The 13,636-nt window shown below is 41.6% G+C and overlaps 1 protein-coding gene across 1 annotated transcript in view; it reads right to left on the reverse strand.

The window, feature by feature from the left end:
• Positions 1–13,636, reverse strand: part of SORCS3 (sortilin related VPS10 domain containing receptor 3) — a 422,195-nt gene that overhangs the window by 44,917 nt on the left and 363,642 nt on the right. The window contains exons 15-18 of the mRNA XM_083741537.1: positions 6,600–6,717; positions 4,643–4,776; positions 2,267–2,380; positions 84–255 (exon numbers count right to left, since the gene is read on the reverse strand). Of these exons, the coding sequence (XP_083597663.1) occupies positions 84–255; positions 2,267–2,380; positions 4,643–4,776; positions 6,600–6,717 (538 nt within the window). The remainder of the gene's footprint in view (positions 1–83; positions 256–2,266; positions 2,381–4,642; positions 4,777–6,599; positions 6,718–13,636) is intronic.

Consider the following 13,636-nt stretch of genomic DNA (forward strand, 5'->3'; position numbering starts at 1 on the left):
CATCATGCATGAAGAAGAGGGTAAAGGTTGGGAGCAGCAAAAGGGGAAGGAATCCTATATTATCATCAACCTAGCAGTGGTACCTCTTCCATGAGGATTCTGAAGGTTGTGTTGAACCCTTGTTCCGCAACCAACTTGCCATTGGATGTGAGGATATGCAGACCTCGGGGAGCTTTGCCCGGGCACTGTCCAGGCTTGGCAGCATACTTTTCCCGCAGTCCATCTGTGCAGTTATTCGAAACAATCCTCCGATACCTGTGAAATATGATAATTTGAGTTGGGTTGAGTTGTTTATTTAAATGTCATATTTCACAAGAAAAAAACCCAACGTTTGATAGCATATGCATTGTGCTCGCTAACAGGAAATGTAAAGAAATTGAAAGTTTTTATCAACTGCGGCATTCGGTATCCATTATATTTCAGCTTTTTGTTGATAGCACCAAGACAGATCTATGCCACACTAAACTGTAGAAATGCACACAAGCAAAATATAAGTCGGGAAAGATCGTTAGTCTCCCTTTCACTGGTTTTCTATTTCTTTCAATGTACCTTACTCCCTTGTTAAGAAACCATTTAGACACAAATTTAGATTTTTTTTTCAGCTCAAGGGACACATATTTCTCTGGACAACCTTCTGTGGCTACATATCAGTAGTGGGCACAACCAGAGGAAAAGGTGAGTGGAACAAGGAATATATATTATACTGAGATACAATAGGCTAGTATCTACACACACACACACACACACACACACACACAAACACACACACACCACTCTCTGCCCTCCATCCAGGCAAGAAAGAGGCTTTATCACAGTCTGGCAATACAGCCAGGCAAAAGCACTCAAGGAGAATGTGAAGCAAGGTCAGTGAGGGGTGGAGCCTGGAGAGAGAGGATGTGCCATGGGGAGGGGTGTGTGGCCAGAGAGGAGTCATCCCTGGCCACTGCTCCTGCTAGCTATGGATGATGGGAGTTGTAGTCCAGCAACAGCTGGGGACCCATGTTTGAGAAGCACTTGGCTAGATAGATTGGTCTGGAGCATCATATTTTCCCAACTCTGATTTAACACATGCCATTGACTTTGCATCAGTGTACTTCAAAAGAAGAGATATGCATGCTGTTATACTCTTTTATTTGATTTTGGTTATCTGGAATCCCACTTGAATAGGACTGTTTGACCAACAAGAAAAGAAGACAAATGTTCAGCGACTTCCAGGGCAGCCTTGTCAAATTCTGATATTATTTTGTGGAAGAGTAGATTACCATTATTGATGAGCCAGCTGAGATTTCCCATTCCTCTCCACCCCACAGAATAAAAATGCTTTGTTGTCACTTCAGCAACTCCAACGTTATTCCCCTTGGGGCATTCTGTTCAAAATTAGAAGGAACTGCTATGCTGCCTGTTGAAGTGGAAGCAAAGTGTTGTTGTTTCTATTCTGGCAAAAAAAAGTCGAAACTCTTGTCAATAATGGTAAGCTAAATCCCCAGAAAAGTATTAGAATTTGCTGAGTCCTTGAAGGTTATTCAAGTCTTTGGGGTGGAGAGAAGCTTTCACCTCACCCCTGAAACCAGCAAATAAGCCTGGGCTGAATACTTTGGCCCAGTGTTAATCCGAAAGAACCAATTGTCCTCAGGTTATTATGCTACTTCAAACTGAACTGGAATTAGCAAAACATGAACATTTAATATAAGGTCTCATACAGCTCTGAGTCTCTTTCTTTAAAAGTTTAAGTAAGGTTTGAACAGAACCTATGCACACTCAGCTCTATTCAAGCCTACCTCTCAGATGTATGGGGTTTAGGAATGGGGATAAGTGAGCACTATTCTGCTTCTACCTCAGTGGCTTAATTCCATATGTATTAAAATGAACCGGTTCCACAAAAAATCTGTTTTGGGTTTCTGCTGTTTTGGGTTTAATTTTGACACCAAAGTAGACAACTTTGGGCCTCCTGGGGAATCTCTTCCTAGACATTTTTTACGTGAATGGCTTTCTGAAGAATAAGCTGGTGGTGTAAAAAAGCAAGGCTGCAAACATCAGCCAGCAGCTTACCCTGGAAATGAACCAGACATGGCAAAGCAGGTACCTCAACACAGGTAGCCAACATGTACGACCCCCAGCTGTTGTTGGATGCCAACGTCCATCAGATTCAGATAAACAGCATGCCCAGTGGTTGTGGATGATGGGAATTGCGGTCCAAAACATATGGAGGGCACCACATTGGCCAGTCCTGCCCTACAAGGTGGTGACAGGCTGTGGGCCTACTTACCCAGTGCTGTTCAGGTAGCTCTGTCCAAGGCTGCATTCTTTCAGTTGGGAAGATGGGCTGAACCAGAATGCTGGGATACATTGATTATTACTGTGTCTTTCGTACCCATAGTCACTAAGGAAATAAACCAAGAAGATACTTAAGATGGTTTGCCATGAATAAATACAGTTTTTTTGATTGCATTTGTATCTCACCCTTCTTCCAAAGAGCTCAGGGTTGCATACATAGGATTGTATTGCCACAATAACCTGATGAGGTACATTTTGCTGAGAGAGACTGACTTTCCAAGGGGACATACGGAGGTTCATGGACCAGCAGAGATTTATACCCAACTCTCCCTGGCCAAATCCAAAACTATACTTTAAATCACACAGAGGGGAGGGAAAGTGAATGGCAGTTCTACATGTCAAATGTGCAAGGAAAGGGAAGGACTTAAGATGTCAAAAGGAAGGGTGGAGGTTGCTTCAACTTTGGAAAACCTCTCATCCACTTTCATTAGCATATCTGCATCTCCTGCACTTTCCCACCTGCCTCAAATTCTGTTTCTGGAAAAGGAAAGAGAGAATTTTGGGTTAGCAGCTGTGCCACCAAACCACCTCAGAGAAAGTCCAGGAGGCCATCATCATCATCATCAGTTATCTAGAATTTCCAGTGGAGGTCCTACCCAGCTGTAGATGAGAACTGGGGAACCTTTGACCCTCTGGGTGTTGCTGGACTACAACACCCTTCATCCATGATCACTGGTCATGCTGGCAGAGAATTAGCTGTTGCCATCTTCATATACAAGGATGGTTCACACTAAAGTTTCCCTCCCATACAACTACACAGAAAGGATAATGTGTGAAATGACCGTAGATATTGCTTTAGTGAATGAAAAAACAGGTCCATGAAGCTCAGCAACAGAGATATATTATCCAATTACACAAGGATGAAGTCATGGCAGTATTTCATGATAGCCATCCCATTGCGGAAAATGTCATTCTGAAGGCAGGCAGAAATAACAGGGGTCCTGGAGTACCTCATGCAGCATTCAGACATTATGTCATGAGTGGATTTGACATATCTGACTATTGTTTATGAGCTTCTCAAGCCTCCAGAGGATTCAGAAAGGTGCATAAATGGGCAGAGTGCAGTAGCCCAGAATTACCCTGGTTGGATCCCATTATTCTTTGAAGGCAAGCATTTCCAAATTACTTAAAGCGGATCAGAGATTCCCTAAAGTTTTTTTTGTCTCAAAATTCAAAGTTAATCATTCTCAGTGGGCCAGCCATGTGTGTGTGTGTGTGTGTGTGTCTATATCTATCATCTATCTATCATCTATCTATCTATCTATCTATCTATCTATCTATCTATCTATCTATCTCCTCATAGTGACTCAGTAATTAAAAATGTTTGGGAGGAGCAATTTGTTGCCTGAAAGAAAGAACTAACTGCATTAATATTAAATAATATTAAAGACAACATTGCTCTATGCCCTCAAGGCCTCAGACTCGTTCATTAACTTCTGGTAAATGTATATTAAAAACACACAAGCTGCCCACCTTCCCACTGCTTGAAATTCCCCCAGGGTTTGCATGCTAGAAAAATCACCACGTCCAACTGCTGCTCTGTTTTGCTTGGGGGTGGGGATCTTGACAAGGGTAAATAAAAAAGTAATGGAAGGAAACTTCAAGCAAGAATGCTAATAATACTACAAAGAGGGGGAAAGGTCCAGATTATTTTCTGTTGTTATATGATTACATGTACATTTTCCTGTTGATATTTTTGGCTGTGGCATTCTGTGACATTTTGGGCAGCCTAACAAAGTCAGCCCTAATATGGATTATGTATTTGTTTTTCTTATGGCCCAACATGGCTACCATTACTTTTTATGTGACATAAGAATACCAAATTTAGTTCTTTGACAGCAGAATCCTAAAGAGGAAGAGGAGGTTCTTATACCACTTGAAGATGGGACCTAATTCTGTGAGAAAACATTCCTTCCAGATCATAAGTACCTAATTTGGGTTCTATGGACTTTTATCGTTTTTTGCAGCAAGCCAGTAACTGCTTCTTGTTTCGTTAGGGCAAGGCATGCGGAATTCTGAAATATCTTAATTTCAAAATTCTTAAGACTGTCTTTCTTTGCACTAGCAGCTTGGAAATAGGTGCTCGATTCAAGAGAGGATCCAATACAGTCAAAGCTTGATTGCACCAAAACGGCCAAATCCAAGTGTAAGCCTTTTAAAAATAAATCCCTCCCCTATCCCTAAGGCTATTATGCTAATATGATGAACAAAGATTAATGTTGCATTATTTTTCATCACCTTTGGAACCTAACACACAAGTAACAGTAAGAGTTGCAAGAAAAGCACTGTAAAAGAAAACATGGCTTACCATTCGAAGTCCCATTCCGCACATATGCAAGGTTCTGAGACAACTGTTCTTGAATAATCTCTAGTCAGTGCACACCAGGCCCCTGCTTTACGTTTCTTATAGATCTTCCTCTCTCCCATAACACAAGGTTCACCCTTTGGAGCAAAACAACGGAGAGTTAAGTTAGAGCTCTACAAATCTCCCTGGTGTGGTTAATTTGTAGAGGAGACACCAGTTCCCAATCTTTCTTGAAAGCCTGGGGAGTGAGTCACCATATTGCATTTGGTCCTTTATTTCTACAATCTCCAAATTCTGAAAACAAATGAAATCTAGAATAATGTCTAAATTGTCTATTTGCAGCCTGCTAACTTAATAGCAATTTCTAAAATTATACAGGCAAAATAAAACTACAAATCATAATAAGAGGAGGTGTATTTTCTTTGCATATTCTCAGATGCACACTTCCCTCCAGGCATTCTGCAGAACCTTGGTTAATCCCTGGTAACAGATTTGGTGGTCTGATGTGGATTTCTGAAACAGCTTCCTGGACAACCGCTCACTTCCTTATTTTAACAGCAATCCTTCACTCAGATTAATTCTTATCCCTCTGCCATGTTCACTTCCTAGTTATTTTTTATTTGTATGTCTACGGCACTTTCTCCAAGCTTTCATGCAGATGCTATTGACTCTCTGTCACTCCTGCCTCTGCTTTCCTGAACAGTACCATGACTTGAAAACTCTCCCTTTGGCAGCTAGTTGCTGGTTGGTTTCTTCCCTAACTTTTTGGGTCAAGTTCTTCCTATTCAGTCCTCCCTACTATCCGTCTTTCAGATGCACTGAACCAAATGACTTAGATTCCTTTTTTTGCCCGTGTTCAAGTATTTCTTTTGAAAGATGCACGAGGAAAGCTCTGATGGTATTGTAGCACCGTGCTTGTGGTTAACGCTTAGCTGGAATGAAATATTCAACGCAGCAATAGAGAAATTAAAATAATAATTTATTTGTCAGACAAATAAATGAAAGACACAGTGGTATATGGTTACCAAAGCTCTGCCCACTCCAGCCCTGACGGCCAGCACTTATATTTCCTCAGCCCAGCCCCCTTGCTCCTCCTTTGGCTGCCTCTGTCCAATCAGCCTGGTTGAAATTCCTATTGGCTGTTTGCTAGAACCAATCATAAAAGATACACCCATTTCCTATTACCTTTTATGGGAGACAAAGAGCTATATTTCCTTCTATCTATAAATGGCAAACAAGTAGCCATATATCATCTTACATTTGAACAAGGCACCTTAATTACCAGATCACATCTTGCCCTTCTTGCCCTATTGCCCTCCAAAACAGATGGTTAATGGTTTTAAATTTTTATCTTAAACAGAGATCAGAGATCTTGGGTTCACATTCTCACACACCATCAATGAAATAAGAATCTAACATAAGAATCTAACATTTCTTACTTTCTAAATCCTTTGCATAATTACATTTAAGCCAATATATTTCATACATAATATATATAGATTTTTAGAAGCAAAGGCCTTTTCAAAGTAAAAAGGAACTTAGTAAAAAACACTTTCCAAAAGCAATCCCTTAAATTTACACCCCCCCCCCTTCAAGCCAGCTGCTGTTTCTATTAGCTCTTGCCCTTTAATCTTAGGAAAATATGGCTCAAGTCTAATGGGAGGCACCTAGTATTATTTTCTGTTAAACAATAAATCCTACTATTTACCAACTCTTAATTGTGTTTTTGCAGCTTGATTGTATTCTGTAATATGTATGGTCAGTATGACCTTTTGCTCCCAGCCTGTAATTTTCTTTTACAACTTTGAGAATTTTGGTTCCTGCTATAAATCAGGGGGCCCTTGTCCAGAAGGATAAACATCTGCCAAAGCCAGCTAGTCTTCTGCCTGGCATAAAAACATCTTTAAGCTCATTTTTAAAATACAGGCCTTGATCAGATGCCTCAGTATAGTAGTAGTACCTGGTTGTGCAGATGCCACGTCTGAAAGTCATCCTTGTTGCATCTCCGGCTAAAGAAAGATTTGTAATCTACTTTTACTAGCTGCCATTCAGAGCGGAGATTAATATGGCCAAAGATCCTGTAGATTGATAGTGGGGAAAAGCAGAGAGGGGGGGGACATTAGAAAATATTCCTTCTACACAACATTCCTATGAACCATCTAAAAAGTGGAAACAAGAATTAGAATTCCAGAGGGAAAGATCCTGGTTCTTATCATCTCTCCACTAGAAAAAAGAGATGAGTGATACTTTCCCAGTGGAGGTAAGACCATTGTTATTCAATCCAATCCCAAGCATGATTATATTAATCCAATGCTATTACATTTGACTGCACTCTTTAGAAAAGGAGACGAAATGAAATCCATAGGTAACTTAAACACAGAGCCTTCCCTGTTGATTGAAGATTTGGCTAAGGCAGCCACCAGGAACTGTGATGTTGTTGAGTTCCATCTGAGACTCTCATGTCAGCTCTTATTTTCTTATTTATTTTATTTCTTTTTTAAAAAAGACTTACTTTAAAATCTCCAGCTACATAGTATATTTGGTATATTTCTAAGAGACAGTTTGATCATAGGCAATTCCCTGTCTTATAACTGGGCCCAATTAATCTCACACAGCTTCCCATCATTTTAACAGGGCAGAAATGGGCAACCCACTCAGTGTGGCTTTTGATAACACTGGCCTCTCCTGTACCTTCCATTGGTGATTTTGTACAGTCCTGCTAGAGTGGAGTCACCACCACGAAGGCATGAGAATTCATGTAAGCAGTCAAGATGCATATGTCAACTCAGAGGATCAACCATAGAGTATGACTGCTAGAGCAGCATTAGCATCCTTTTGCAGGATGCTTTAGACTGTTGTGAAATTTGGCCTCAGAGCTCATGGGTGTGATTTCCTCCTGCTCTCATTCTGCTCTGAGCCAAGCACAGTACGGCAGAAGCATCCAACAGAGAGGAAAACTGGAGGGGGGGGGTATGTGGAGATAATATTGCTGCTGCACTGAAATGAAGAGAGGAGGGGGAGATAAAAACAAATCAACATTGCATTGAGATGGAGGGACAACAGAGTGAAAAAAGGTTCTGAGCAAAGAACGTGACACAGGAGTGCTTAGATAGATGGAGTGGAGGCAATGGGCAGATAAAGGCAAGCCTGAGAGAGAAAGGAGAGAGCATGAGAAAAAGTAGCAGAGAGAGAGAGAAATATAAATTGGGGGAAGTTTGCTAAAGAGGACTTTGCCGGTGTGTACATAAGGTGTCCTTGACATTTGGAGTATGTATGTATGTATGTATGTATGTATACCATACAGAGCCTAAATGAATAAAAATCCATCCTAAAAATCCATCCTAAAATCAAACACTAGCTTATAATGCCTACTGTAATTAAAAAGTATTTTCCATGCTCCTGAAGTTCATCAAGGAGTTTGCTGCAGTATCCCTGATAGTTTGAGATAATGCAGTGAAGAAGCTGCTTCAATTTAAAAACAAACAAACAAGGCATCCGTAGCAGCAGGAGATGTGGAACAATGCATGTGAGCAGGTATGAAAAATGTGCAAAAGCCTTCAAGATAAAGTTGGTTCACTAACGTTTCTTTCTTGACTCCTGAAATGGTGGCTTTGGCTGTAAAGTTGAATCTCAAAAAGCATTAAGCGAATGGAGTGAGTAGGAATTGGTAAACAAAGGTACACAAATACAACCCTATGCTTATCTTCTCAGAACTTAAGGTAAAGGTAAAGGGACCATTAGCTCCAGTTGTGGCCGACTCTGGGGTTGCGGCGCTCATCTCGCTTTATTGGCTGAGGGAGCCGGCGTACACCTTCTGGGTCATGTGGCCAGCATGACTAAGCCACTTCTGGCGAACCAGAGCAGCGCACAGAAACACCATTTACCTTCCTGCCGGAGCGGTACCTATTTATCTTCTTGCACTTTGACGTGCTTTTGAACTGCTAGGTTGGCATGAGCTGGGGCTGAGCAACGGGAGCTCACCCCGTCACGGGGTTTCGAACCGCCGACCTTCTGATCAGCAAGTCCTAGGCTCTGTGGTTTAACCCACAGCGCCACCCACGTCTCAGAACTTACTTCCCAGTAAATATGCATAGGATTACTACCAAAAGCACTTGCATGGCATTGTGGCTTTCAGAGTCTGACCTGAAAAAAGCTCAAGTCTTTGAAATAATGGGACAACAAAGCTACAACAAAAATCTTTTAATTAAATAACCCCAGGCATCAAGGTAAAAGGCCTTGTTCATTGGTTTAGCTGTGGGGGGTTTGTTTTCAATCTGGAAACTGATTGTTAGTCATCATGTCGGTAGTTATTTTCTCGCCACAGAAGAGTCAGCTAGAACCACCATTTCAAAGGGGTGGGTTGCAAGAACAGATGAGGACACAGACACTAGTCACCATTTCGAGAAACATAAACAAAGCCTGACAATCTCTCCCAGGGGTTAAGGAGTTGGAGGAACAACTCAATCTGTTATAACTAACCAGTGGAAACAAACTTATTCTCCTGGACCCTGAGAATCTCAGGTGAGAAGGAATCAGGAAGCCAAGTTAAAGCACTGCTTTGATGACCCATGTCCACGTTTATGCCAAACAGAGAGTACTCAAATAAAGAGCCTTGCTGTGTGATATTTCTCTGTTGGTTGAGAAAATAAAGCAGATTATTGTAAATGTCTTTTTTTCCTGGGTGGAGAGCCATAGGATCACCTGCCAGTTTTCTTTATGATATTAGAAAGCAAAAGGGAAAGGGAACAGTTCCTCTAGAACATAAAAAGATTTGATTGAAACACAGCTGATTGTAGAAAGAGGGCAAATGGGGGTCAGAGCATCCCATGGTCAGCGCCCCTGTGATTGGTCACCTGTGGCCCAGGTGTCCTTCACCCTCCCCCTTAGGGAATTCCAATTGAGTCTACTTCAGCTAAGAGGTAGGGCTGGAACAAATTCACCCCTGCCATTGACTGAAGCACAGCTGATTATAGCATGGTTATGCCAGGACCACCACACTCAGTACGTTGTACAATTACATAATTACTAGCTGCATATGTGTAGTGAATCTGAACGATGGGGTTGAAGGTACTCTGCCCTCTGCTATAACCACTCATTCAAGCTGACAAAATGAGAAAATAGTGTGCTGATGAAACTTTTCTCTTTTCTCCTTGTTATCTGCTTAAGCTATATAACATACTACCATACAGCCTTGCTGAAAACTTTGTTCACACTTGATTTAGCATCTTATGCTTTGTACATGTTTCCATTTAGTGGTCACACACACAGCTGGTGCACATCAATACAGTCCCACTGGTTTCTTTGATAGCTTTATGCCAGATGTGAAAGCAATCTGGTATATCACATTTACTAACTTATCAGCTATCCAGGAGTGCGGGAGCCTAACATTTTCTGGGCCATGGCATATTAAACACAAGCTTACAGAAAAGCCAGACACCCCACTATCGGCATCAAGCACTGATGATAATCCAGCACTGAAAGACACAGCTTTCATTTTTCCACTATCAAATTCATCAAGTAAACCCCAGCAGCCCTCACACGTATTTTGGGGAAATTTAAAAGGAGAGGGACTGATAATCCCGCAGAAATAAACTATAGAAAAAAGTTCAAGTGAAAGCAAATGCATTAGCATTCTAAACATGAGAAAGTACTAGCTACTCTTTAATTAAATGATTTCAAAGAAGATGTATTTAATCACTATAATTTAGACAGAAACAATAATATACTAAATGTAATTAAAGCAGCAGGAATTGCAAAAGGATATTTTCCCCCTAGTTGTAGAAAAAGTTCTAGGCCAGCTTCCTATAATAAGGGCCCATCGTTTATTTATTAATTTTTCAATGTTGATGTGGGATTACACAATTTTTTATAAATGTTTTGCGTTGAGAATTTACTTACATTGCAGGATTTGCACTTAGATGCACAAAGTTTGGGGGTTTCTTGAAGTGTCAAGAGAAAATAAAAAAAATTGGCCTGCTCCCCAAGTCCTATTTGATCAAGAAATGGGAAGCCTTGACTCAGTATTAGCAGCAGGAATGACATACCCATTTCCCCTTCCACTGTAGAAATGGAAAGATAAGCATGGAAATAACTTCTCTTTCACCACCTTCTTCCTGCTGTAATGACCACCAATGCTTGGAAGGCAGGAGAGGAGAGGCCCAAGGTATTTCACTTTAGGTTTAATGCTGCTCTACTTAATTAGAATGGGGAAATACATCTTATCATTTCAGCCTAGGATTTGCTGGTGTCCATCAAAATATTCTATGAACACATGTATACCAAATATATTGTTATGAATTGTTAACTCGGGATATGTGAACCCCTCTCTGGCTCACCATGAACATTTACTGGGCTTTTCAAGTTTCAAGTCTAACCTTAAATATTTTTAAAGCATTCAGTGTGAGCACTTCAAAAGCCCAATTAATTGCTTGCCATCACTTCCTCTTCGCTGCCAGGCCTGCCATCATCAACTCCAAGCCTCGCTCCTCAAAAATCCTCGGCTGGGGAAGGAGAGAGTCTAACAGATTGAAGTGAGATTGGCCTGTAGTTCCTGCATGCAGCATAAGGTGGAATGTGTTCTTTAGACACTTCCAGATAGCTGGTAATAGAAATAGCTGCTGCTGTAAAGCTGTTCTTTGCTTTCAGGTTGCTTGGGCTGCTGTGAGCAATATCTGGCACAGTGGGGCAAATGCCCACCATTACAACTACTGGGATGCTGATACTACCACTGCTGTTTGCTATGGCTTCGTTGGGTGTCATTGATGCCATGCAGAGCTCTAGGCTCACACAAAGTGTGTGTGCGTGTCTTTAATGTGGCTGTACTGTAGGATTGCCATATTTCAAACAGTGAAAATCCAGACAGAAAAGTTGTTGAGCTTTTTAAAGTTTTGCCCAAAGTTGCTGAACTTCTTGGGCAAATCACCTTTAAAATGTTGGTTTTGAGCTATTTTTATGGGGAAAATGGCACTGCCAACACGAGTTGCCATACGTCCCGATTTTCACCCAGACACTGCTGCACTGACTGCAGTGTTCTGGATATGTCCAGGAAACTCCAGACATATGGCAACTGTACTGGCTAATACACACACATGAGCTGGAAGCACCATTACCACAAACTTCCCAGCAATTGGGATAGCCCAATGTTTAAGGATTTAGATTTGGTGGACAGAATGCCTGAAGAACTATGGGTGGAGGCTCGCAACATTATACAGGAGGCAGCAACGAAAACCATCCCAATGAAAAGGAAATGCAAGAAAGCAAAGTGGCTGTCCAATGAGGCCTTACAAATAGCGGGGGAGAGAAGGCAAGCAAAATGCGAGGGAGATGGTGAAAGATACAGGAAATTGAATGCAGATTTCCAAAGAATAGAAAGGAGAGACAAGAAGACCTTCTTAAACGAGCAATGCAAAGAAATAGAGGAAAGCAATAGAATGGGAAGAACCAGAGATCTGTTCAAGAAAATTGGAGATATGAAAGGAACATTTCGTACAAAGATTTCCATAATAAAGGACAAAAGTGGAAAGGACCTAACAGAAGCAGAAGACATCAAGAAGAGGTGGCAAGAATATACAGAGGAATTATACCAGAAAGAAATGGATGTCTCGTATACCCCAGGTAGTGTGGTTGCTGACCTTGAGCCAGACATCCTGGAGAGTGAAGTCAAATTGGCCTTAGAAAGCAATGCAAATAACAAGGCCAGTGGAAGTGATGGTATTCCAGCTGAACTATTTAAAATTTTAAAAGACAATGCTGTTAAGGTGCTACACTCAATATGCCAGCAAGTTTGGAAAACTCAGCAGTGGCCAGAAGATTGGAGAAGATCAGTCTACATCCCAACCCCAAAGAAGGGCAGTGCCAAAGAATGCTCCAACTACCGCACAATTGCACTCATTTCACACGCTAGCAAGGTTATGCTTAAAATTCTACAAGGAAGGCTCAAGCAGTATGTGGACCGAGAACTCCCAGAAGTGCAAGCTGGATTTAGAAGAGGCAGAGGAACCAGAGACCAAATTGCAAACATGCGCTGGATTATGGAGAAAGCTAGAGAGTTCCAGAAAGACATCTACTTCTGCTTCATTGACTGCAAAAGCCTTTGACTGTGTCGACCACGGCAAACTATGGCAAGTTCTTAAAGAAATGGGAGTGCCAGATCACCTCATCTGTCTCCTGAGAAATCTCTATGTGGGACAAGAAGCTACAGAGAACTGGATATGGAACAACTGATTGGTTCAAAATTGGGAAAGGAGTACGACAAGGCTGTATTTTGTCTCCCTGCTTATTTAACTTATATGCAGAATTCATCATGCGAAAGGCTGGGCTGGATGAATCCCTAGCCGGAATTAAGATTGCCGGAAGAAATATCAACAACCTCAGATATGCAGATGACACAACCTTGATGGCAGAAAGTGAGGAGGAATTAAAGAACCTTTTAATGAGGGTGAAAGAGGAGAGCGCAAAATATGGTCTGAAGCTCAACATCAAAAAAACGAAGATCATGGCCACTGGTCCCATCACCTCCTGGCAAATAGAAGGGGAAGAAATGGAGGTAGTGAGAGATTTTACTTTCTTGGGCTCAATGATCACTGCAGATGGTGACAGCAGCCACGAAATTAAAAGACGCCTGCTTCTTGGGAGAAGGGCAATGACAGGCCTAGACAGCATCTTGAGAAGTAGAGACATCACCTTGCCAACAAAGGTTCGTATAGTTAAAGCTATGGTTTTCCCAGTAGTGATGTATGGAAGTGAGAGCTGGACCATAAAGAAGGCTGATCGCCGAAGAATTGATGCTTTTGAATTATGGTGCTGGAGGAGACTCTTGAGAGTCCCATGGACTGCAAGAAGATCAAACCTCTCCATACTGAAGGAAATCAACCCTGAGTGCTCACTGGAAGGACAGATTGTGAAGCTGAGGCTCCAGTACTTTGGCCACCTCATGAGAAGAGAAGACTCCCTGGAGAAGACCCTGATGTTGGGAAAGATGGAGGGCACAAGGAGAAG

The sequence above is a fragment of the Podarcis gaigeae genome (genome assembly GCF_964106915.1).
Source record: "Podarcis gaigeae genome assembly, chromosome: 5".
Lineage (NCBI taxonomy): Eukaryota > Metazoa > Chordata > Lepidosauria > Squamata > Lacertidae > Podarcis > Podarcis gaigeae.